The 27,046-nt window shown below is 36.7% G+C and overlaps 1 protein-coding gene across 1 annotated transcript in view; it reads left to right on the top strand.

The window, feature by feature from the left end:
- The window catches only part of Dhc98D (Dynein heavy chain at 89D), a 114,807-nt gene that overhangs the window by 4,619 nt on the left and 83,142 nt on the right, over positions 1-27,046 (top strand). Inside the window, exons 3-8 of the mRNA XM_074183569.1 lie at positions 1,529-1,720; positions 4,058-4,147; positions 4,220-4,275; positions 20,748-20,981; positions 23,923-24,203; positions 26,681-26,861. Coding sequence (XP_074039670.1) covers positions 1,529-1,720; positions 4,058-4,147; positions 4,220-4,275; positions 20,748-20,981; positions 23,923-24,203; positions 26,681-26,861 — 1,034 coding nt within the window. The remainder of the gene's footprint in view (positions 1-1,528; positions 1,721-4,057; positions 4,148-4,219; positions 4,276-20,747; positions 20,982-23,922; positions 24,204-26,680; positions 26,862-27,046) is intronic.

The raw sequence follows: 27,046 nt of genomic DNA, 5'->3' as shown, positions 1-27,046 counted from the left end.
GTCCCGATCGTAATCAGGTCATTTAAGGTTTATAAATTATTACTTAATAAATAATTATAAATAATTTTCATTTTTTGCATTGCAACCCTGCTTTCCTGTATCCACATCTTGAACCACAACCACTCTTGCAGTTACAGAATATCGTATTGAGTAACTCATATCTGGGGCAGGTGGTAAAATGGTCATGATAGGTTCTAGCAATCCGTTACGCATTGTCCAACCCCATTCCTGGGGTTCCAAATCATGTCCTAACCAAGTTTGAACTTGGTAATAAACACGATTGAAATGTTGATGAGCTACTCCACTTGTTGGTGGGATATTTGATAACTCCACAGGTTTATTAGGCTTTGTTAGCTTGACATATAACATAACGAAGATGATCGATAGTATCTACAGACTTTGCAGCATTATAAACAGCAAATAAAGTTGGCAATCCACTATCAAATAATTTTTGAACCGGACAGTTTACTTCTTCAAATGCAGCGACAAGTTCATCCAAATTAGATAGTTTCTCGAATGTTCTGAAAAACGTTTTTTTTCCTTTTTTAAAGAGCGCAGAAGTCGTATCACAGCCGCTTAAAGCGTCAAGCAACAAAATGTGTTTTTTAGAATTTGAATATTTGTCGAAACTCTTAGAGTCGAGAGAGTTAGAGAAACTCTTAGAGAGGAGTATACTTTCGTTTTCACATTTGCTTTGCCAAGTTTTTTTAAGAAAATGTCTTGTTCAAGAAATAGTGTACGCCCAATTAAAATCACAAGTAAATGCAATTACCGTAAAAGAGAATACAATTAAAATGTAATTAAAGCATATCTCTTAATGGTTTTTGCAAACAGGAATAAATTGCATTATTGAATCCATAGATCGGTTCATTGATGAAAAAAATATTTAAATATAATGTATTTGTTAATAAAAATGAAAATTATTTATAATTATTTATTAAGTAATAATTTATAAACCTTATATGAGCTGATTTCGATCGGGACAACCAGTTGATTTCAAATAATATTTAATCTGCGCTCGCGCTGCCCTTTATCTCAAAAACGATTCAACGTATGAAAAAATGTTTGAAACAAAAGTTGTAAAGAATTTAATTCTCTACAATATTGATAATAAATACAATTAGCATAAAACCTAATGGAAACGAGATATTGGCAAAAAGTCGTTTTCTTTGACTTTTGACCCCCAATTTTTGAAGTTGCGGCCGTCGAATCATATGTGAATTTTGAGAATACTTTTATGATGCGAAAATTCAAAGTTTATACAAATTTACAGCTGGGTATGTCAACTTTCCGAACTACAGGCCTAAATCGACCTAAAATGACTGGACAATTAGTTAAAATCTCATACAAAAATGTTTCTTGAATATGTTATGGAAATTCATCACTTATTAGCCGATTTCAATACATACATTTACATACATACATACATACATACATACGATACATTTACAAAGAACTGCCGAATACAATTGATAAATATGGCAAACTGAAATTTAAAGTAAATTTGAAAAAACATTTATTGCTGCAGCTAAAGAAGGTGACGAAATACCAACTTCTGATGTGGAAAAGGCCGAAACACAAATTATCGAAGAAGGAGCGGATCTGAGTGAGTCCAAGAAGAATCCATTAGAAGACGAAAATACAGAGTCACAAGCTACCGAAACTGCAACTTCTTTGCCTTCTCCAGAATATACAGACGTGGAAGCGTCAGAACCCGAAGGTGAATAATAAAATACAAAAAAAATAGTAGTTGTTGAATAACAGGGGTTTCAGGACACATATTTTTTGTACAAGTCCTTCGATCAAATTGTTCAAAATTTTGGAGTCTTTTTAGTTCGATGTATTATTGAAAAGTTATTTGACAGGATGTCAGTGTTGAAAAATGTCACTTTCTGATGAAAACAACCTGGCTCATATCGCATATTGTAATGAAAAATATTTAAAAAATCTATTTTACCCTTCAGTTATGATAACAGACATATTTTAATGAATACGACACTGGTTGAATCTTTAATAATTTTGGGTAATACAAATTCCAAAAATATCGTATTTATTGTTTATCACCGAGTGGTTCCAAATTACTAGTGACACAGATAAATTGCTTCGTATTGATTGGCTTTTTCTTAATTCGACAAACATCTCATCTCAATTGGGTAGGTTTATGAGAGGTCTGTTAAAAATAAGGTGAATGTTCAAATTTCCCCTCCTACGTACTCGATCAGCGATTTCGAACATACGTTCACAGTTGTTGGTGAGAGGCATAAAAGTTAGAAGTCTGTTCAGCGATTTTCTGCTATCGAAAAAATGGATCAGATAATTTGCAGAATTTTTGTGTAAAAAATTGAATTTAGTGCTCAATAACACTTGAGAAATATTGACAGTGACATACGGTGATTGAACTCTGAGTCAGAAACATATTTCAAGTGTTACAAACTTTTCACAGAAGGTCGGGAAGATGTGAATGACGACGTTTGCCTGGACGCCACAGCATATCAACAATCAATGGAAATGTTGAGAAAGTGAAGAAAATTGTTATGGAGAATCGTCGAATCACTATTAAAGAATATGCCGAGGATGTCGGCATATGAGCATCGGTCAGGAATTGTTGAATGACATCAACGGCGATCAAAATTTGCCTAAAGGGATCATATCTGGTGACGAATCATGGGTATATGGTTATGACATCGAAATCAAAGTCCAATCGTCCCAATGAAAGAGCTCAGGAGAGCCAAGACAAAAAAACACGCCCAGTTCGATCAAATGTTAAGGTTTTGCTCAGTGTTTTCTTCTATAACCGTGACGTGATGCAACGGAGTTCTTGCCACATAGTTAGGTTAGGTTAGGTCTAGAGTGAGTGGGTCTATTTGACCTTCCACCGCAACCCGCAAGGGTTTATTGTAGCTCACACCTATTCACACTCGTCCAAATAAACCCAGCTTCTTAACGAAGTCGACTAGTTTGTATGGTGAGTGGTGTTTCAGGTCAGATGATAAGACCGGTCAATAAGCAGTATTATCTTGAAGTTATGCGTCATTTGCGAGAAGTTATACGAAGAAAAACAATGATTGGCTCTTGCATTAAGATAATGCACCTGCTCACCCGTCATTGCTTGTTCGTGATTTTTGGCCAAAAATTACACTGTAAATATGCCTCAGCCACCGTATTCACTAGATTTGCCCCCCTGCGACTTTTTTTGTCCCCAAGATTGAAGAAACTCATGAACTGATGGTGTTTTGCGACGATTGAGGAGATAAAAATCTAATGATTGAGAGAACTCAAGGATATACCAAAAGGTGCACATCAGAACTGCTTCGAGCATTGGAGAAAACCGTGGCACATGTGTGTTATATCGGAGGGGGTTTACTTTGAACAAAATAGAAATTGATGAATAAATAAATTTGAGAAAAATGAAAATTCACCTTATTTTTTTAACAGACCTCGTAAGGAAGCCAAAATAACAAATCTTATACAGAGTGATTCAGGAAATATTGTCAAAATTTGTCTTGTCAAATCTTCTGATTTTTTTCGCATCCCAGACATAATAATATAATACATCAATTTTGTAAATCAAGTTCTTTGGAAAATTTTCTTAAAGAAACGATAAAACGATTTTGAATCAAGTATGTGATTGATCTTTTCCGTTGAAAGGATATAATTGAAATCAAACAATGAAAAGATGTATATTTATCAGAATGAAAGCCATTTCCAGAAGTATAAACAATTAAAGAACCCCACTAAATTGTGTGGTGTCAAAAAAGTTGAGTCAGAATGCACATGCTTTGGCTTGTCGTTGGCAGTTGGTTAGAATGTTCACAGCGAAAAGTTTAGGATGCTGAAATCGTTTTTCTCATTTTTGACACTCCTAAATATTGTTATGAATTGGAAAGTACCTGTATAGAAACTTAATGAAAGCCACTTTTCAAATGTGGTGTATTACAGAATATCTCTTTTATATTGAGAGGTAGTGAAATTTTTTCTCACTAAATGACTGTTGGAGTTATCACTGTAGATATCACATCAAACAGTTGAATCAGAAAAAAATATACCGTTATTTCAGGTAGTACAAAAGAAGATCAGGGAAAGAAAAAAAAGAAGAAGAAAGAGAAAGGTGGGAAGAAAGGAAAAAAGAAGAAAGCCAAACCTGAAGGTACATTTATTTTCTTGATATAAGTTTATACAGTGATGAAGAATAGTTTCAAGTATTGAAGATTTGACATAGTTGTAGATTCAACAATTCCGGTTGAGGAGGAAGAAGATGAAATAATATATGTTCCGGTGAGTTTAAATTTAATTGTTGATTCTTTGAAGATTCTTTTCTCTAACCATATTTTACACATACACGTGTGTGAACATAGGCTTTCACGACTGGAGTCACGATTAAAGAGATCGAAATCCAGGCCGACAATCTGTGGTCGGATGGAATCTGAACTACTAAACGTTTTGTCTGCTACTGTGGCAGACATCATCATCATTTTTAAACATACATGTGTTATGTTAAATTACACCGTCGAGTGACACGGCGACGGCTCTTCAATAGCAAAAAGGTAGTTTAGGATATGTATCACATTCCTCAACCTACACGAGAGTGGCAATAGCCAAATTAAATCTTTATTGTTGGATGAGTGCCGGATTGAGTCGAACTGTATTTTCATTACAGTGTATTGTGCGGTGTATGGAATCTTGTGGTTCTGGAGACATCTGGCAACACTGCCTAATGGAGAATCCCATGTGAAACGAAGCTTGGCTTTTTCTCCAGATTCATATAGTTTTTCCCAAAAGGTGGTATTGCCATCAGCCCGATACTCTCATAGAATACCTTCTATTGAAGATTCGTCGCCATTTCGCTAGACCATTGAGCTGCGTATGTGGGCGAGAGCCGTTCAGCATCGATAGTGGTCTTGTGGTGAATTAATGATATATGTGTTGAGGTAGTGTATAAAGTGAATAGAATTGAGCATCAAGTAAAATTAAAATTCATTGCATTGCATGCACTCAGATTTCTAATGTTAACAGAAGAACTAAGTTTTGGTTTGACCAAATCAGTGAAAAATTATTTGCACATCAAACTTACCTATAGTACTGTAATACCAATATTATTAACAATAGTATGGACTATGGACTATGAGGATGATGATTACTTCTATACCAAAAAGGTCAAACATTTATTTAATATGTATGGAGTAGATCAAATTGTAAATACAAAGACACGGTGTACGCAGCATAGCTCTACTCTTATAGATTATGTTGTAACAAATATTGATTCTAATCGAGCAATTGTTCATGATAATCCAAAACTAACTGACCACTCTATCATATCTGTAAATTTCTGTAATGCAAATATCACGTTAGGGGAAACATTCAAGCAAATTAGAAAAATGAACGTAGATATACCTATCATAACATAAACGTTTCAGCTATTGTCCTGTAACTGGAATTTGAATTCAGTTAACGTTGATGTGATATTGGAGAATATAAATAAATACTGTCTAGATATTGTTGATCAGGTAGCACCAGAACATACTGTTAAAATAAAATCAAATCAAGTCCCATACTATGATAGTGAATTGAAAATCAAAGCAAAGGAAATATATTTAGCTTATAAGAAATTCAAACAAAGTACACACTTAAGTAAACATAAACATAGTAGCATAAAAAACAAAAAGTGTTGTGGGTATGCCAGTATCTCAGTTAGTATCATTGAAAACATGCCTATTTTCATTTTAGAATTACTAGTCCAACTTATTAACAACTCGTTTGTGACGGGAACATACCGGGACTTCCTAAAAACCACTATAGTAATTCCAATCTATAAAGGTGGTGATATTAATGACCCTTGCAATTATAGGCCAATATCGCTTATACCAATTCTTGGTAAAATCATTGAGAAACTAGTAAAGGTAAGAATAATGGAGTTCGTGGAAAGAAATAAAATTCTAAATAGGCAGCAATTTTGCTTTCAGGCTAGGAAAGGAACTGGAGATGCCATGTTTGTTGTAGTGTACACTACACTAAACCGTGGAGACGCATGTGTGGCGGTGTTTTGCGACAAAAACATTTGACTGTGTAAACCATAAAATTCTACTGCGTAAACTAAACCAGTATGGTTTCAGAAAACAGAGTTATGATTGGATAGAATCGCACCTTAAACAGAGAACTCAGATTGTGAGAACACATAGGCTCTCAGATGGAGGTTCCGTCGAGTGTGGGGTTCCTCAGGGCTCAGTGCTGGGACCAATTTTGTTCTTACTGTATTTTAACGACTTAGTAAATATTACAACCGACGGTTCTTTCACAATCTTTGCTGATGACACTACCATTCTATGGTACGATAATGATGCTGATAACTTGCACTCAAAAATAGTTTTAGGGATTACAAAGATCAAAGAGTGGTGCGATGCTAATTTACTCTCCTTCAATATTAAAAAAACTAACTGCGTATCATTCCACTGTGCTTTGCCGGATATCCCTCTGGGTGATGGTGTGATAAGAAATAATGCATGTAATAAGTTTCTAGGGGTGCACATGGATGGGGAACTAAACTTCCAGCATCATGTTAGACAGCTAGGTTCAAGGATCGCCTCGGGTGGTTATGCACTACGCGTCGTTGTAAATGAACTAGGTACAGCGACAGCAATGTAGGTTTATCATGCCTTGATCGAATCGCACATTCGATATGGAATCGCTTTCTGGGGAGACTGTAATCAAGTACATTTTAACTCAATCTTTGTTCTTCAAAAACGTGCAATTCGCTATCTTTGTAAGGCGGCTCCCAGGGTATCTTGTAAAGAACTATTCAAAACTCGTAAGTTGTTAACTCTGCCCTCATTGTTCATTCTCGAAACTGCCTGTCTAGTATATAAAAACAAAACACTTTACAAGTTCGCTGATGGAATCACCCGCCAGAGAAATGACATAAAACTTCCAATCCCAAAAACAAATTTAATAAAAAATTCATGCATATATAACGCTGCCAAAATATTCAATCATCTGCCAACAGAAATAAAACATTCTGAAACATATGCTGTGTTCAGAAAAAAATTGATAACTTCTCTTCTGGATCTGGCTTTATATAGTATTACGGAATTTTTTGAGACAGTGTTCACTGACGTCTAACATCAGCTCAGTATGTTATATGTGTTATTTAATTTATTAATTTTAATACTTAGTTATAACCAATTGAAAATTAAATTAATTGATAGTCCTATATTTTATTGACAATATCATGTGAACCATGATATATCAAGTTTTATGAATGTCTACACTTTGTCGATAAGATTATTGTATCTTCAGACAATAAAGTATATTTATTATTATTATTTTTTTTTTTTACCGTAGTGTGCGCTGGTCAGGCCCTATCCCCCGAAGCCCCGATACATTCGGGAGGGCGCGCCAGCATAATCAACCAATGACCACTCCCCACACCGTGGGGTATTATTATTATTATTATTATTATTATAAGTAAACATATGAATCGGTAAAATTATAAGAGAGTGAGAAATGACTATATGAATATGTTAAAAGTATAGAAAGAACGTTATTATGAACAGAAAATTGATGAAAATAAACATAATGCGAAAGAAATGTGGAAATATTTAAAATCACTTATAAATCCAATTGAAAGCTATAATTTTGAAAAGATAGTATTCAATGTCGGTGATCAAATAAAAGTTTGTAGCACAGAAATTGATATTGCAAATGCATTCAATGAATATTTTATCAATAGCATAGGTAAAATTGCAAACAATATAAATTCTGAGTCAGACTGGAGTTCAAACAGTTTCGGCATAGTAAATTGTAAATTGAATTCTTTTAAACAGATAGACTTTCCGCAGTTGAAAAATATAATACTTTCAATAAATAAATTTAATAGATCTGAGATAATGAACAGTCTATTTCTAAGAGAGACATTCAACACTTTGGGGCATGTTATACCGAACTTTATTAATACGTCTCTTCAAACAGGACAATTTCCACAATACTTCAAAATGAGCACAGTAATACCAATACCAAAAATAAATAATAGTTATGAAGCATGTTATTTTCATCCTATCAATACTCTTCTAACCCTTGAAAAAGTATTGGAATTAGCAGTATATGAGGAACTCAACAAATACTTCAGAAAAAAACAATCGTGTGAGGCTGCCTTACAGTTCACAATAACAAATTGGAAAGAAAAAATTGATAAAGATAATTACGTTGTTTGTACATTCTTGGATGTATAAAGGGCATTCGAAACAATAGACAGAGATATATTAATCCAAAAGCTCAAATATTATGGTATTGATAATGTAGTTTTGAAGAGGATGAAAAGTTACCTCATTTCGCGGAGTCAAATAACAAAAATGAATAGGTGCTACTCACAAGAGTTGATGAATGATTTTGGAGTTCCACAAGGTAGTGTATTAGGACCTTTACTATTTCTGATTTATATAAACGATATCAATTACGTAGATGGTGATCATGTGATTAACTTATTTGCAGATGATACATTAATATATACCTACGATAAAACCTTGCAAGTCGCTATTGAAAAGATGAATAATTCATTGGAAAATATTGAGTTGTACCTTGGAATAAATAAACTGGAACTTAATATCACTAAAACTGAGGCAATGATCATTACAACAGAGTATAAACAAAATAAAATTGGTAGAAACACAGCCAAAATTAAAATTAAGGAACTAGGGTTCATTGTAGATCAATACTATTTCATTGAATGATCATGCTGACTATGTAATAAGCAAAATATCAGAGAAACTGTATTTTTTTTCTAGAGGGGCATCTGTATTATCAATGTATGCCAAAATAAAGTGCTATAATTGCATAATAAAACCTCATTACGATTTTTGCAGGACTCTCTTATATCTCTTGAATTAGAACAAATTAAATCAATTACAAAAATTACAAAACCGTGGAATGCGAATAATATTACTCTGCAATAGAATGACACCTATATAATATGCTCTTTAGTTTAAGGTGACTTAATGTCTCTCAACGATTGTATTATCAAACTATGATATTTATATTTAAAATAATAAATGAATTGCAACCAACATACTTAGTAAACCTTTTAATCACAAATAGTGAAGTACATCATCACGATACTAGATAGAACACCAATTTTCACATACCAAGTACAAATTCACGTAGCAGTATGAACTCGTTAATATTCAAAGGTCTGGAAATTTTCAATAAACTACCAAATAACATAAAAAACTCTTCTTCTCTCCGTCTATTCTTGGTAATATTCATAACGAAAAACTGAATTAAAGCTAATTTATATTTAAAATATAATAATAACTAAGACTTTGTTTGGAATGAATATATAAGTGAATATGTAAACGTGTATCCTATATAGAATATGTGCGATATAGTTTTTTTGGGATTTTCTGTTATTTGGTTATAATAGACTAATTTATTTAGATTGTTATGTATGATATTTAGATAAAGTACAATAATTATGTTTATATTAGGCCTGCCTATCTGGAAATAAAGTTATTTTTCTTCTAGTAATGTAATAAAGCCGAAGGGTTTTTTGCTTGTTTGAAGGTTTGAAGAATTATTTTTGTGTATGACGAAGAAAGGTATAAGCAATCTAACAATACGTTACAATTTTTATTAGCCTTAAGTATTGATATTTACAGGTAAGTTGGAATAAAATGATATTGAAGTGATTTGTTTGCATGTCCTGGCGTAATGGTTAATTATACATATGAGCAAAGATATTGGTTTTCAGGAGACCTAAAAAAGTCCGCCACACTTTATATCTATCTTTTATAAATAAAAAATTTTGTGTAGAAAAATTATTGAATCTCGAAAGGTGATTGTAGAGTATTATTATTAGGTCTGACGGACACAAGTTATTTCATCATCAAGACAATTTTATGACGATAAAGTTTGGTCAATTTCACTACTTCAAACAAGTAGAGTAGTATTGTTACGGCAAACATATTCGTAACAGCTACTTGGTTCCTCCCCATCTTTCCGGCATCCTCACCGTAGACCCTGCATCGTCATCTTTTCAGTTGGCCGTTGGTCGTTTGTCTATCCCGAATTTCATACCGCTAGTATGCGTTTACACTTCCACTACATTCAAAGACTGATGGAGAGCCCTTTCTCCAAAGATATGGAGTTTAAGATCATCCATATAAAACAAACGTTATACGCTCGAGTATTTATGAGCGTAACGAAGATGTAGAAGAGAAGGGGACTGAGGAAATCGCCTTCTGGAAGTGACCTACCTGATTTGGATTCTAGCCTGGCGAGATGTTATGGAGAAGCGAGTTTGCCAGAGTGGTATCAGTTGTTTGCAGAATTTCACTATTTTGTCGGGTACAACAAGGCATTTGAGCAAATGAAAGATGAGCTCATGCGATGTTGAATCAAATGCCCTGGAGTAATCGATTCAGGCCATAGAGAGGTTACACTCATACTGTGTCGAGTCCTGCGTTATACATCTATCGATGCTAATTTTAGCTACTTCTCTCTTCGACCTTCTGCGCTCATACATGGCTTCGAATACTCGGTCAACTGGTATGGGTATTCGTGTGAATAAGATGTTCGCAAACAACTTATAACACGAATTGAAGCATGTTATCGTTCTGTAATTCTTAGAAATCGACAAATCTCTGCTTTTGGGGAGAAGAACGGTCTGCCCCTCGGCAAACCAATTCGGAATTGGCCGCTCTTCGCTGCTCTGGCCAGATGGCGGTGGGTGCTTAGTAGTTTTCCCTACCAATAAGTGTTCAGCCCATCTGGACCTGGAGCAGCAAAGTTCTTGGAACATGCGAGGGCTCTTTGAACGTCATCCGGGGTCATCGGGTTGCACAGTTCATTTAGCTCAGGCTTTCTGCTGAAAGCTTTGAATTACGCTAGGACCGGAGTGTCTAAATTGAGATGTTTATCCAGAAGGATTCCACCTGCAGATTATCCACAATACACAGAGGCTCTTGAAATAAGCGAGAAAGTTTCTCGCGAAACCTGGGGTTTTCCGCGAAACTTCCAGCTCGAATCCCTAGTTACTTCATAGCAGCCACACTAGCATTCGCATCTCATCAAGACAGTAGTGTTCGGTGGTCACAACCCGTCACAGTAAGTCGTAATTCAGCGGATTTTCGCTGCACTGCGAGCGTGAAATATCTGTTGGCAGCCCTGTAGTCCTTCACACATTGTATGCGAAACGCGTGTTGTCTTGTCAAAGTGATCTTAACCTCCATATTCTGTACTCTTCCGAACCGTAAGCCCAATTCCGATTCAGAAAGCTATTGCACGGTTCTGTACATGGCGATGTTGATTTGCCAGATATTAGTCTCTTCTTTGAGAACACTATGAACCAGGCGCGTGCCTGAGGGTGGGGAGTAATGGGGTAATTACCCATCGCCCATAACCATGAATACATAGAGAAGAAATTCGAACATTTCTTATTTTCAAAATAAAAAAATGGTGATGGAAACACAACTATGGGGTTTTTACACCTGTCTTCCAGTCTTCTAGCTTCTAGGAGCAAATTATCGAAAATAAGAAACGCCTCCCTTCTATTATTGAGAGCATTATCTTTTTACATCGGTTACTTTGGCAATAAAGTTCAGCAATATTTCGTATTTTCTGTTCTCTTTCCCGAAACAGTGAAAAATGTATTTTTAACGCATCATGAATATTTGAAATGACGGAAACTATAGAAAATAGTGAAAACTAAACGAAAAATCCGAGCAGGGGGCGGTATACTGTCTGTCTGTCTGATTTTAATCAGACAATCTGCCACCTTCATATTTTATTATAGTGGTGACAACTGGAAATAAAAAAATATGTCAGAAATGAAATAGAAAAACCGGCCTTCGGTGGCGGTACAGATCCAGCAATATTTTTATTAGAGACTCTGCCACCTCCATATTTTGGTATAGTGTTAAGAAATAGAAATAAAGATCTATGTTAGAGGTGAAATCAAAAAACCGGCCGTCGGAGGCGGTACAGACCCAGCAATATTTTTATTAGAGAACCTGCCACCTTCATATTTTGGAATGGTGTTAAGAAATGGAAATAAAGATATATGGCCGAGGTGAAATAAAAAAACCGGCCGTTGGGGGCGGTACAGATCCAGCAATATTTTTATTAGAGACTCTGCCACCTTCATATTTTGGTATAGTGTTAAGAAATGGAAATGAAGAAATATGTCAGGTGTGAAATCAAAAAACCGGCCGTCGGGGGCGGTACAGATCCAGCAATATTTTTATTAGAGAACCTGCCACCTTCATATTTTGGTATGGTGTTAAGAAATGGAAATAAAGATATATGGCCGAGGTGAAATAAAAAAACCGGCCGTCGGGGGCGGTACAGACCCAGCAATATTTTTATTAGAGACTCTGCCACCTTCATATTTTGGTATAGGGTTAAGAAATGGAAATGAAGAAATATGTCAGAGGTGAAATCAAAAAATCGGCCGTCGGGGGCGGTACAGATCCAGCAATATTTTTATTAGAGAGCCTTCCACTTTCATATTTTGGAATGGTGTTAAGAAATGGAAATAAAGATATATGTCCGAGGTGAAATAAAAAAACCGGTTGTCGGGGGCGGTACAGACCCAGAAATATTTTTATTAGAGACTCTGCCACCTTCATATTTTGGTATAGAGTTAAGAAATGGAAATGAAGAAATATGTCAGGTGTGAAATCAAAAAACCGGCCGTCGAGGGCGGTACAGATCCAGCAATAGTTTTAATAGAGAACCTGCCACCTTCATATTTTGGTATGGTGTTAAGAAATGGAAATAAAGATATATGGCCGAGGTGAAATAAAAAAACCGGCCGTCGGGGGCGGTACAGACCCAGCAATATTTTTATTAGAGACTCTGCCACCTTCATATTTTGGTATAGAGTTAAGAAATGGAAATGAAGAAATATGTCAGGTGTGAAATCAAAAAACCGGCCGTCGGGGGCGGTACAGATCCATTTGATTGAATATAAAATTCATTTTTCAACAATTAACACGTGTGGACATCTTTATATATTCGAAATGGCAGCATAGGATCAATATTCTCCAAATGAAATAAGTGACGGGTCGTCATTAGAAACCAAAATCTTCTCTAAGGTAATAGCCGGGTGTTTGAAAAAAATATATCTGGATCGATCTGTACCGCCCCCGAAGACCTGTATTTTATTTCACCTCTGACGAATTTCTATATTTCCAGTTGTGACCACTATAACGAAATATGGAGGTAGCAGAGTGTCTAATGAAAAAAATGCTTCATCTGTGCCGCCACCGATGGCCGGTTTTTTGATTTCACACCTGACATATTTCTTCATTTCCATTTCTTAGCACTATACCAAAATAGGAAGGTGGCAGAGTATCTAATAAAAATATTGCTGGACCTGTGCCGCCCCCGACGGCCGGTTTTTTGATTTCACATCTGACATATTTCTTCATTTCCATTTCTTAGCACTATATCAAAATATGAAGGTGGCAGAGTCTCTAATAAAAATATTGCTGGATCTGTACCGCCCCTGACGGCCGGTTTTTTGATTTCACACCTTACATATTCCCTTATTTCCATTCTTAACACTTTACCAAAATATGAAGGTGGCAGAATCTCTAATAAAGATTTTGCTGGATCTGTATGCATATTCATGATGCCTTCAAAATACATTTTTTACTGTTTCGGGAAAGAGAATAGAAAATACGAAATATTGCTGAACTTTATTGCCAAAGTAACTGAGGTTATCTTTTTGGGTCGGCAAAATATTTCATTAAGAGGACATACAGACAGTGGAGCTATTGGGATAAAAAGTTGCTGAACTGAAGATATTGATATAGATGTAGAATCTTCACCCACTGCGAATGAAGGGAATTTTAGAGAACTCTTATGTTTTTGCGTCGAAAATGGAGATACCGTACTGAAAGAACATTTAAAAAACTCATCTTCAGAAGCAACGTACATCAGCGCAAAAATTCGAAGTGAACTGATAGAATTATGTAAAGAGGAAATTTTAATTACAAATGTCTGTCATGTCTGTTTTTTAGGTTAAGTGGAAGAACAATTTAACAGTTATTTGCGTAGCTGCGAAAATTGAACTTCGCCTTTTACTATAACTTTATATATGTAGTTGAAACTTAATATTCTTATTTTTTTTGTGTAGTTGTAGTAATAAAGACGATTATTATTTTTTTACCGTAGTGTGCGCTGGTCAGGCCCTATCCCCCGAAGCCCCGATACATTCGGGAGGGCGCGCCAGCATAATCAACCAATGACCACTCCCCACACCGTGGGGTAAGTGATCATTGGGTTCGAGAATCATGTGCCCTGAGCAAACGCAGTGAGCCAAGAATAACAGCCTTCTGCATCTGTGCGGCTAATATTTCTGCCTTAGTGCGGCAAGCCGGTATGATTTTGAGATTCGAGAGTAGAGAAGACATCATTTCACCAAGGACTCCAATAATCAGAACGACCATCTTAACAGAGTGATCTGGATAGAGTCTGCAGAGTTCGAAGAGAAAATCTCGATATTTTATCCGTTTTCCTCCTCTTTTCTTACGATATTCGTCTCGCCAGGAACTGAAAACTCCACGACAAATATCGTTTTGGTCTGGTGGTCGAGAAGGACTACATCAGGCTTATTAGCTTGTATGATCCTGAGGGTGGGGAACGAATAGTTCCAATAAATTCGGCACTTCTCGTTCCCCACAACGGATTCAATATCCCCCGGAGCGTAGGGCAACACCGGTGTCTCGTCAATACCGTAAGAGTGCCGTAGATGGTAATATAGCACTCTTAGGGCCGCGTTATGTCGATGATGGATATAGGCCGAGACCGCATATGCTGGACAGGAACCTCTATACCCATCACGCGACTGCGGTAGACTAAGGTGTTGAAGACACCATCCTGGCAAGCCATGATGAACCCCTCAGTTTCCGACTTCAGCCCACTCGACCTGAGAAAAGCGAACGGCAGGCGCTTTGATAAGCCAAGGTCTTCAATATTCTTGAAGAAGACCCCATGCATTGGCTTATCCCTGTGTCTCCGCAGCAGTAAGGTGATCTCTGCGGCTTTTATCTGAGCTTTTTGCTGAACGGGTTCCAACTCGGTGACAGAGTTGTAGTCACCTCGTTCAGATTCGAAAACTATACCGAGTTCATCAGCTGCTCGAGCAGCTGCCCTAAGGAGAAATGCTCCAATTCCTGCTCTCTCATGGTCACGGACCATGCAGAGAAGGGGATCCGAACTCCTGACGACTTTACAGGCTGTATCCGGTACCATTCTGTCATGTAGACACTCCAAACTCAAAAGTCCACGACCTCCCTGTTGTCGGGGAAGTACAACCGTGGAACGGACGATTTGGGATGCAAACTCCTATAGAGATGCATCATTTTTCGGGTCCTTACGTCGAGTTGATACAGCTTCTCCCGAGTCCACTTCACTACTCCAAACGAGTAGAGTAAGATTGGAACGGCAAGCATATTTGTTGCAGCAACTTTGTTCTTCCCCGACAGTTCGGATGACCAGATCTGTCGAAGTTTGTGCTGATACTTGCCGCGGAGAGAGTTTTTCACTGCAGTTACCTCTTGTGAGTGGCGTTGTTCCACCCCGAGGTAAGTATACGTCTTTCTGGCATCCAGATGGTGTAGGATGCTTCCATCTATGAGCTGCACATCCTCTCTGTAGTCCCCGCATCGTCCTCTTTTGAGATGAACCATTGCACATTTGTCTATCCCGAATTTCATACCGATAGCATGCGTGTACTCTTCCACCACCCTCAAGGACTGATGGAGATCCTTCTCTCCAGAGGCATAAAGTTTAAGATCATCCGTATAAAACAGATGGGTGACCTTGTGCCTCCGGTTTCCGGGGGTGCCACAGTTATACCCTCGAGTGTTTCTGAGCGCAACGGATAATGGCAATAGTGAGATGCAGAATAGAAGGGGACTGAGGGAATCACCCTGAAATACACCCCTTCTGAAAGTGACCCACCCTGTTTGGACTCTTGCTCGACCAGATGTTATGGTGAAGTGAGTTCACCAAAGTGGTATCAGTTGTTCAATGCATCTCACTATGTTGTCGGGTACCGCAAGGCATCTGAGCAAATGCAAGATGAGCTCATGCGAAATTGTATCAAATGCCTTACGGTAATCGATCCAGACCATAGAGAGGTTACGCTTATATTGTATCGAGTCCTGCGATACACATCTATCGATGAGCAGGTTCTCTTTACATCCAGCGACTCCTCTCTTCGACCCTCTCTGCTCATATATCCGTTCGAACACTCGGTCAACTGCGGTGAGTATTCGTGTGTATAAGATGCTTGTAAACAACTTATAACACGAATTCAAACATGTTATCGGTCTGTAATTCTTAGGAATCGACAAATGTCCGCTTTTGGGGATGAGAACTGTCCGCCCCTCGACAAACCAATCCGGAATCGGCTGCTCTCCGTCCGGCCATAAGTTGAAAACTCTGGCCAGATGGCGGTGGGTACTTGGTAGTTTTTTCCATCAATAAGTGTTCAGCCCATCTGGGCCTGAGGCAGCAAAGTTCTTGGAACCAACAAGGTCTCTTCGAACGTCATCCGGGGTTATCGGGTTGCGCAGTTCATTGAGCTCAGGCTGTCGAAGCTCTCTGTTGAAAGCTTCGAACTGCGCTAGGGCTGGAGTGTCTAAGTTGAGTGGCTGCGGGTGTTCATAGATATCCTTCCAGAAGGATTCCACCTGATCAGCAGTCGGCGGATTATCCACAACACGTGGAGGCTCTTGGAATAAGCGAGAAGGTTTCTCGCGGAACCTAAGATTTTCCGCGATACTTCTCGCTCGCCTCACTAGTGGGAAAGAGATATACCTACAGCCCTGTCGCAGAAGATAAGATACGTAGTTCCTAAGGTTTTGGGCGGAGAAGGCGGCATGCTCCGGATGTGTTTCACGCATTGTTATTATTATTACTATAGTTTGAATAAGTGTTCTACTTTTAAATTATATCTCAAGAGTGAACTTCTCAATATCTGCTCTTTGTATACATTGAGAATATGTATACTAATTCTGTTATCAACATTCTGTTTTGTTATCAAATTAGATAATCCAAATATCTCATTATTCATAAAATTTAAAGAAATCATGAAAAAATAAATTTACATAATTGGGTTATTATTAATAACGAACTACCAATTATTATGAAGCAATATGTTTATGAAAAACCAGTAAAAAACAAACATCTGATATATTGATTAGATAACATCTTTCTTCAAATAAATATATATTATATATTTATTATTTAGAGATAACTCATTCATTGTTAATATTCAGTTGTATACAGCGTGACTCACGGTTTATGGTAGGTTAGACGTTTCTGGATACCGCAAAGCATGATTTTTCTGGAAATTTCACCTCTCACATTTCCTTACCTGTTCTATCGATCTAAAATATTTTCAGCATTGCGGCGTTGCCACTTCCATCAAAAAGTCTTAGCAACTTTATTTTTTTTAATGGAACACCCCGTATATTAATACATTTTTGGAATCGCTCTGGTATTTTAATATTTTTTTGTTGATAATGTCTTATACTTATCTCTATCTGTTTTCGAGATAAAAAATAAATTGTGCTAAATATGGCCCAAAACATAGCTTTAATCGAAATTAAGTACATCAGTACTGTCAATTCATGAAAAGTTGATATTTTTGATGATAGTCTGGACAAACTCGAAATATTCAAATAACACCAAGAAATCGACTCCATATCATACAGGGCGTACTGAAATTACTATTACTTCTATTGTGCATAAAAGTAGTCAAAAGTTCATTTTTTCAAATGAAACCCCCTGTATATTACTCAGTGAATTGAAAGATGGTGAAAAATGCTTCAAGATGATATATCATGTCCCTATACCTGAATCGTCAAGTTTTCTCAATAAAGTCGCTTCTTCTAGAAACATTATTTTTTTTTAGAATTTGGATTTAGGTAGCAGTGGAATTATCAAGCTTATAGTAGTTCGGTTACTTTTATAAGTAGTTTACAAAGAGTTATCGACGGTGTTTTGAATCATCTTCCAAAATGAATGCAAATATCGATTATTCATACGAATTTCTTATGAAATTATTTATTATTCACGGACAGTGTGATCAAATCATTGCCAGAACTTATAGAAAATTCAACCAAATGTATCCTGAATTAACACCAATGAACGAGAGGAAGTTTGTAAGATTACAATATAATTTCCTTAACTATGGCTCCATGTTAAAAGCGCCATCAACATTACCAAAACCTGTTACTTCAAATGAGGACAATACTGTTACCGTTTTGCCATATTTTTATGCATAATCAGAAGCTTCCATTCGCAGTGCAGAAAAAGATTTAGGTGTATCACATGCTTCAGTACAACGAATTTTGAAACATCACGAAATGCATCCGTATAAATTTACCAAAGTTCAAGTTCTAAAAGCAGAAGACATCGAACGTAGAATGCATTTTTGTGAATCCCTTCTGATTCATACACAGGAAGATCGAGAATTTTTGTCAAAAATAATTTGTAGCGACGAATCAAAATTTTCGAGGGATGGTATTTTCAATAGAAGGAATAAACATTTTTGCGCTGATTATAATCCTCATGTTACAAAAAAATGGGTTTTCAAGAAAAATTTGACCTGAATGTTTTCTGTATTCTGAAGAACAATAAAATTAGCTTTTTTATTCATGAAGACACACTGAATGCAGAGAGATATCTCCAAATATTAAGGACGACTGTAACCGATTTTCGTGAAAATTTGCCTATAGAGGAATATAGGAATTCGTGGTTTCAACTGGACGAAGCGCCAGCTCATTCCACCCAGGAAGTTTTCAGGAAACTTGACGAACTCTTCGACGATCGTTGGTTTAGGCGTTAAGGGCCGTAGGATTGGCCACCGAGATCACCCGATCTCACGCCACTTGGCTTTTTTTTGGGGTGTTTTAAAAGAAAGAATTGCGACGGCGAATAGTGCGGAGTATTGATGATCTGGATCCCCAGAAAATTGAAAAAGCAACCACAAGTCGCGTACAAAAAAACATTTTGAAGTGTTCAGAATGTAATGGACAACATTTTCAGCATTTATTGTGAAAATGTGATATTTTGTTTACAATTTTGTTATTTTGAATCATCCTATTCTGTACTATTCTATTCTGTCTGTACTTTCACATGTTTTAGCCCACAAAATCTTACTTTTTACCTAGAAATGACTGATTTTTGGTACAGTTGTTCCCTGGAAACTTTGAGCCATAGTTAAGGAAATTATTTTGTAACCTTACAAACTTCCCCTCGTTCATTGGTGTTAATTCAGGATATATTTAGTTGAATTTTTTACACGTTCTGACAATGATTTGATCACTTTGTTCATGTGTATAATAAATAATTTCATAAGAACTTCGTTTGAATAATCGATATTTGCATTCATTTTGGAAGATGATTTGAAACACCGTCGATAACCCTTTGTAAATTACTTATAAAAGTAACCGAACTGCTATAAGCTTGATAATTCCACTGCTACCTGAATCCAAATTCTAAAAAAAAAAAAATGTTTCTAGTAGAAACGACTTCATTTAGAAAACTTAACGATATAGGTATAGGGACATGATATATCATCTTGAAGCATTTTTTACCATCTTTCAATTTACCGAGTAATATACAGGGGGTTTCATTTGAAAAAATGAACTTTTGACTACTTTTATGCACAATGGAAATAATAGTAATTTTAGCACGCCCTGTATGATATGGTGTCGATTTCTTGGTGTTATTTGAATATTTCGAGTTTGTCCAAACTATCAGCAAAATATCAACTTTTCATGAATTGAGAGTACTGATGTACTTAATTTCAATTAAGGCTATGTTTTGGACCATATTTAGCACAATTTATTTTTTATCTCGAAAACAGATAGAGATAGGTATAGGAAATTATCAACAATAAAGTATTAAAATACCAGAGCAATTCCAAAAATGTATCAATATACGGGGTGTTCCATTTAAAAAAATAAAGTTGCTAGGACTTTTTGATGGAAGTGGCAACGCCGCAATGCTGAAAATATTTTAGATCGATAGAACAGGTAAGGAAATGTGAGAGGTGAAATTTTCAGAAAAATCATGCTTTGCGTTTTCCAGAAACGTCTAACCTACTATCGACCGTGAGTCACGCTGTATATTAGTTGAACATTTTTTTGGTGTCAACGGCAGCGACTACTTTGGTCATTAGCTTCGTGTTCTGGGTAGGCAATGTTAATAACTCCCCTAATCACCTAGAGATACATCATGTCTATTTGCAGTCAGTTAGCCATATAACATTGTGGAATCATCCCAACTTCAACTAGATAAATTCTCTCGAGAAAAATATTGAGGCGGTAATCGAACTCACGACCTTTTGATCGTGAGTCGGGCGCACCACCACTGCGTCATTCTGATTTTCATAGCTTAAATTCGATAAAACCAATACAACAAATGGAATACAAAGAAATTCAGAACCAGAACGTCGTGAGTTCGATCCTAACCTCGTCCAGATATTTTTCTCGAGAGAATGTATCTATTTGAAGCTGGGATGATTTTGCAACGTTACATGGCTGACGGACTGTGAATAGCCATGATGCTCCCTAGGTGGCACGGGAGTTATTAAAATTGCCTACCCAGAACACGAGGCTAGTGCCCAATGCAGTCGATGCCGATGACACCCAAAAAATAGAGCTTTGAAACACCATTTGAATTATTTTGTACAAACACCTTCCTAATAGCGTATCTGATTCTCAATTTCTTCATAGCAAATTGTCCAGAAACTTGTTGTGGACTATGCCTTACATGGCGGATTCCTCAAAATGCACCAAGGAACAGTTCCTCCAGATATGAAGCGATGTGTCTATATGTATCGGAAAACCCAGGATGGAATTCCTAATTTTGAAGGCGCCGAAATTGCTGATTTAGAAATGCCAGCTTACTTTCACTTCGGAACTAGTACAGGCAATTTTCTGAATTCCATTGCATTTCTTTCAAAACAGGTGAGTTATCCATCAATCAGAATGTAAAAAAATAATATTCAATGATATATTATTTTCAATAATATAACCATTAATTTGAGGTTTATATCTTCGAATTCATGAAAAAATAGACCATCACAGAAATTGATTTGAAATCGAAGCATTAAATTTTCGAAAATCTATGCAAATTGATTGTTTGATTGTAATGGTGAAGTGATTTTGAATTGTAAACAGATAGAGAAAGTGGCCACAATTATTGTTTATCCTCACAACTTATTTCGTAAATCCCAGATTTTTCCTTTTCCGTCGTCTAGTCTTTCAGGTTATCTAACACTTATTGAAGTGCACGAGCAGTTTTGAAAGCCACATTCAATAAAAAAATCAACCAACCCTCATTATGTAAGGCAATGAATTGCTATATAAGTATAAAAACATTAGCATTGTCAGAAGAGTAGTCTTGATCATCTCCTGATGATGCTAACTTGGTTAGCGAAACGCGTGTCGAAAAACCGTATTTTTATTTTGGGGAGGAAAAAGTGTTTCATTTTACGCTTCTTACCAAATTAAAGTCGTAATTTCGAGGTTGAAGTCGAAATTTTGAGTTTAAATTCGAATGTTCGAGAATAAAGTCGAAATTTCGAGTTGAAAGTCAAAATTTCGAAATTAGAGAGGAAATTACGAGTTTAATGTCGAAATTTCGAGATTGAAGTTATTGTTTCGAAATGAAATTCGTAATTTTGAGTTCAAAGTCGAGATTTCGAGATTCAAGTCAAAAGTTCTAGTTGGAAGTGGAAATTTCGAGTTTGAAGTTGAAATTTTGAGATTAAAGTCGAAAATTCGAGTTTCAAGTCGTAATTTCAAGTTTAAAGTCGAATATTTGATATTGAAGTCGAAATTTCAAGTTGAACGTCGTAATTTCGAGATTAAAGTTGAAATTTCGAGTTTTCAAATCGTTGTTTTCGAGAAATGACTAATAGAAATATGTGGGCCTTCTGCACTTCCGTATATACCCAAACAATCCTACATTTTCTAAGAGTACCCACATATATAGTTCTATTGAAAAAACCTAACTTCGATACGCCACACTTCTACTGGACACGGTGTCACCTTATGTTGGCAGACTTGCCTCGAACATATACTCACAGTTTCAACTGTTTAGCATGTTCAGTCTGTTGGTGTGAGGCATATTCTGATAAACGAAAATTAGATAAATTCTTGAAAGCATCTTCGAGAAGTCATCTGTGCAGAAGAATGTCGGAAAGTAGCTCAGTTTAAAATATAAACAACAGGCGACCTTGCCAAGGCCGAAGGGATCTTAGTTCATCGAGCAGAACACGTGGGCGGTGAGACAATGAAACAATAATCGCGAATCGAAATAATTAGGAAAGAATATTAATGTCAGTCGGTAATGTTTGAAGTAATATTAACGAGGTCATAAGTTAAATATTGTAAAAGACCGTTGGTAACAGCTGTCATTTGATCTCGCCGGCAGGCAGATGTAACTGAATTTCACATGTTGCCAAAATCATATAAAACGCCAATCCGCAAAAGCAAAACTCAATTCCGCTCTCCCGATCAACTCGATGCGGCAGTTGGACATTTCGAGCTCTCTGTAAATGATGCGTTCCGAGCGGCCACCTCCAGGGAGGAGTGTCCGCTGAAGAGCTATAATGAGTTTCCCCCTCGTATCAAAGCCTTGATACGAGAGAGAAATTGCCTGAGAAGGCTCTACCAGCGAACCATTTTCCTAGGGGATAAAATTGCGGCAAGCAGGATGGCCAAGTCAAGCAGGCCATCTCTGATCACCGGAACGAAAGGCGAGTCACTCGCAGACTCAAGGTGAGAAAGACTGCTCCCTCACCCATTCACAGAGAGCGCGGAGTGTGCTATTCCCCCGCCGACAAAGCGTTGGCCTTTGCCGACTCGATGGAACGTCAGTTTCAACTTAACGTTGACGACAACGATGACATCGATCGCGATATGCTGTTGGAAGATGGGGTTCACCGCATCCAAAGATGATTATGACAACATCCGTTCAGCTTCTGTGGAAGAGCTGAAGGGGTATATCAAGGCCGCAAAGGCCAAAAAATCTCCGGGGGCCGATTCAATAAGCAATAGGTTATTGACTGCCGTGTTGGTCGGTGGTTCAAGCCCTAGTCTGAACGATCGATCTTCACTTGCTATCGTCCAACCCGTGTTAGGAATCACACGTTAAAAGGTAAGACCTCGTTAATCCTTAGCTCGCACAAGTTTCGACTTCTAAGGGTTGTTGTTCGTAGGGGTGCGACAGCTGATTAACGGAAAAACAGATTTTTTGAACAGATTACGAACGAGTCTCTGTGATCAGCTGTGATAGCGTCATGGCAACAGGAGTGGGGACGGAGTGAGAGAGTAATAGATAGAGAAAACGTGAATAGAGAATAGAGGAACAGAAACTTGGAGAGTGAAATAACGTCGAAATGGCGTATCCCCCCATATATTAATCTGCCGCGCTTTAGTTAATTCCGAAATCCCCGCTTGTTGAGGCAAAAGTTGATTGCCGAACGACGAATATTACATTACATTTTGCGTTCACATAAGACGTTTTGCAAATATATCAAACAAGTATTTGTTGGATCAGCCTGATATAAACACCATAACACCAAAGAAAAATTTACATTGAGAATAAAAATGAAATGATTCTTGTCGAGCTGTGCATGAAAAATTAAGTGAATTTTTATGATGTCACTTTTCTCTCGACTTTTCTTGTCCTCTCCTGTCAGTAGAGGATTCTCTTTTTTTTCTCGTTCGAGACAAAACAAGATAAGACGACACAAGAGACAAGGATCTCTTGCCTTGGCGGCGACACTAATAGTAATTCTTGTGAATAATAACCACTCAATCTTTTATGAATTACCTTTCCCATTACCAAAATAACCAATTTCAAACGATATCCATACTTTATTTATCATTTTTTCATTAGGTATTTGCATCCTTACTCGCCAAATCATTCGTGGAACCGACACTAAAATCTACAAGACCCGAGTCGAATAGGAACAGCAGCTCCGATAAGCAAGAGTTCAAACGGCCTTCAGATTTCCGAAAAATTTCCCTGACTTTAAGAAAGGCAACCCAGCAGAGTCTTTTCAGCGATGCATCCCTTGGAATCACGCTGGGTTTGGAAAGCGACTCCCAGGATTCTAAAAATCCTATTAGAGAAGGGCTCGTTCATGACGTTATGGCACTTGTCAGTGCATTGAACTGGTAAGTGATTTTTATTCCAATATTATCTATTGTCTTCACGAAACACTTATGTTTAATTGAATTAATATTTTTTTGTTCGACTTAATTTGCAAATACAAAATTATTGCTAGATATTTTGTGCAGGTATCAGTCAAGAAATTTTATAATTCCCATTAACAGTTGGTAATGAGAGTATTGACGAAAGGGTGAATGCTCTCATTACTAACGAACCGTATGCGAAATTGTCCAGGAACGGGTTCCTGGACAATCCTGGACCAAAGATGATTGCCGAAGTAAAATACGTCCTCAATAAATGCGACAACATACTTACCCCTCAACTGAAACAGAAGTTACAAGTTTCCAACCCAACGGTGTCGAAACTATATTGCTTCCCAAAAATCCACAAACCGGGAAAATCAATGCGCCCCATCGTGTCAGCTATTGGAGCTCCTACCTACCAAATAGCAAAGTGGCTGGCTCACTAAGGAATTTGAAACCTTGTCTATTGCGGAACCAGGTTTTAGTATAAAAAAACTCTTTAGAGTTCATACAACATACAAAAAACATGGTTCTGCAAGAAGGTGAGATTTTGTTTTCTTTTGATGTTAGTTCCTTATTTCCTAGCGTCCCAATTCCACAGACCTTGCAATACCTCAGGGAATTACCAGACAAAAATAATGTCAATAATAACGAAATCGATGAATTCGTTTCTCTTACTAATTTGTGTATGAAACAAAATCGGTTCCAGGTAGAAGGTTGCTTTTATGAACAACAGGAAGGAACGGCCATGGGAAATTCCGTGTCCCCCTACCTGGCAGACCTGTTCATGAGCAGATTCGAAATGGAAACCAAAGAAAAGTCAAAGTATTTTTCTAGGATTTGGCTAAGGTATAATTTTCGCGATATTCGATACCAAAAAATCGAATATTTAGGACTTTGTTTCCTTTTCAAGTAATAGATGTCCATCAATAAAATTCACGTATGAAGTAGAAAATAAGGGACAACTACCATTTCTTGACGTTTTGGTAATGAGGAGCCAATATGGAGGGTTAGAATACGATATATTTAGAAAAGAAACAAGCACGTACAGGTATATTCCTGACAGTTCACATCACTGTGGACAGCACAAACGTGCTGGGTTGAATTTTTTGGTGCATCGTCTTTTGACTTTCCCTCTAACACATGATAAGTTCACAAAAGAAAAACGTACAATACATGACATAGCAGCCACTAAAGGTTTCTCGAGAGGTATTGTAGATGACATAATAAGGAAGAAGAAGTTTAGGTTAAGAATGAACGAAATCTCGACTTTCAGAATGGACAAAAACCAAGATTAAAACATCTCAGTTCTATACCACCAATATACGAAGAACTTTGGAAAGATTTTCAAGGAACTAGATATGAAAGCGGTTTTTAAAACAAGGCATACACTACAGAGCCTTTTGGGAAGTCCAAAAGACAAAGTCGAGAATTCGGAAAAGTCTGGAATTTACGAAATTAAATATAAGGACTGCGACGCAAAATATTATGGACAGACAAAAAGATCTATTAAAGTGAGATATAAGGAACACATAGCACACTTGAAATATGGAAGACCTGAAAAATCAGCAGTCGCCCATCATATTTTGCAACAAAACTATTCTATAGACTTCAGTTCATTAAGATTAGTTAGACAAGATAACAACAACATCCAACTAGATGCCTATGAGAGTGTAAAAATAAGTAAACATAATAATATTATAAATAACGATGACGGACCAATACCAAATAGCATACTATATAGCTTGTTAAAATAATATTGTTGGGTTTACTGATTACTACATAAGGACACATTGTAAATATATTTAGATAGGCAATATTGTGAAATTAATTTTTATATAGCTGAAACTTGTTTTATATATGGCTATAACATTTAAACATTACTTAAGGTCATATTGTAAAATAATAGATAAGGCTAATTGTTAAATTAATTTAGGGTTGTATACCTGTATGGGTGGTATACCTGTATGGTTTACCTGTATGATATATCTGTATAGCATAAATTGCTTTAGTTTCGCGAAGTTTCCAGTTTTATCTTCCTCTTGAAGATGATCACTTGGTGATCGAAACACGTGTCGGGGTGTTGAAAAATAACGATTTGGTGTTGGGAAAAACTCCACTCATATTCATTACTACACCAAAGGTTCCAAACAGTACATCATACGTATTTTTTTGCCAAAAAGCACACGAAATTAATTTTTATACATTTTCTCCAAACTTACAAAAGTTGCTTAACTCAAATTGTTCTATCCCACAAACTAATAGTCCAACAGCTGTGAAATTGGTACACGTATCTTTTAAAAGTTGAGGTTAAGTAAAAATCATATGGATTTATTACTAGTAGCGCCATCTATGTGTTAGTCTGCGAAGTTTTCAGCCCACCTTATAATATGTTGTAGTCTATGAACGTTGGATTTTATGTAAGTACGAATATGCATAATCATTTATCATTATTTTAGGGTAAGCGAACACGTCGAAGACGAACTGGATTTGCCAATGATCGATTTGACCGATATTCTTCATTCTGATCACACCGACGATGAACTGATAAAAGATTCCAAAATTGTGTCAAATTTAGAAGATGTCGTCATGGGATGGGAAAGGCATATTCTTAAAGTCATAGAAAGTTATTTAGCCAAGGTGAATATATTGATATTTGTTAATGTGTTTTGTAATAGACTTCCAAAGAAACAAGAGAATGAGTTCCTACCTTAGGTATACCTATACTTGTCAAAAATGTACAATGTCTGTTTCAATTATTTTGCTACAGCAAAAAATATATGAAAAAAAAAGTATACAGAATGTTCATATACTACATGTTATTT

This window comes from Leptinotarsa decemlineata, unplaced genomic scaffold (genome assembly GCF_025532065.1).
Source record: "Leptinotarsa decemlineata unplaced genomic scaffold, Ldec_3_MD MMD2_tig00026340_RagTag_RagTag, whole genome shotgun sequence".
NCBI classification, from domain to species: domain Eukaryota; kingdom Metazoa; phylum Arthropoda; class Insecta; order Coleoptera; family Chrysomelidae; genus Leptinotarsa; species Leptinotarsa decemlineata.
Note: the sequence above shows the minus strand (reverse complement) of the source record. Positions and strands in the feature narration are given on the sequence as shown.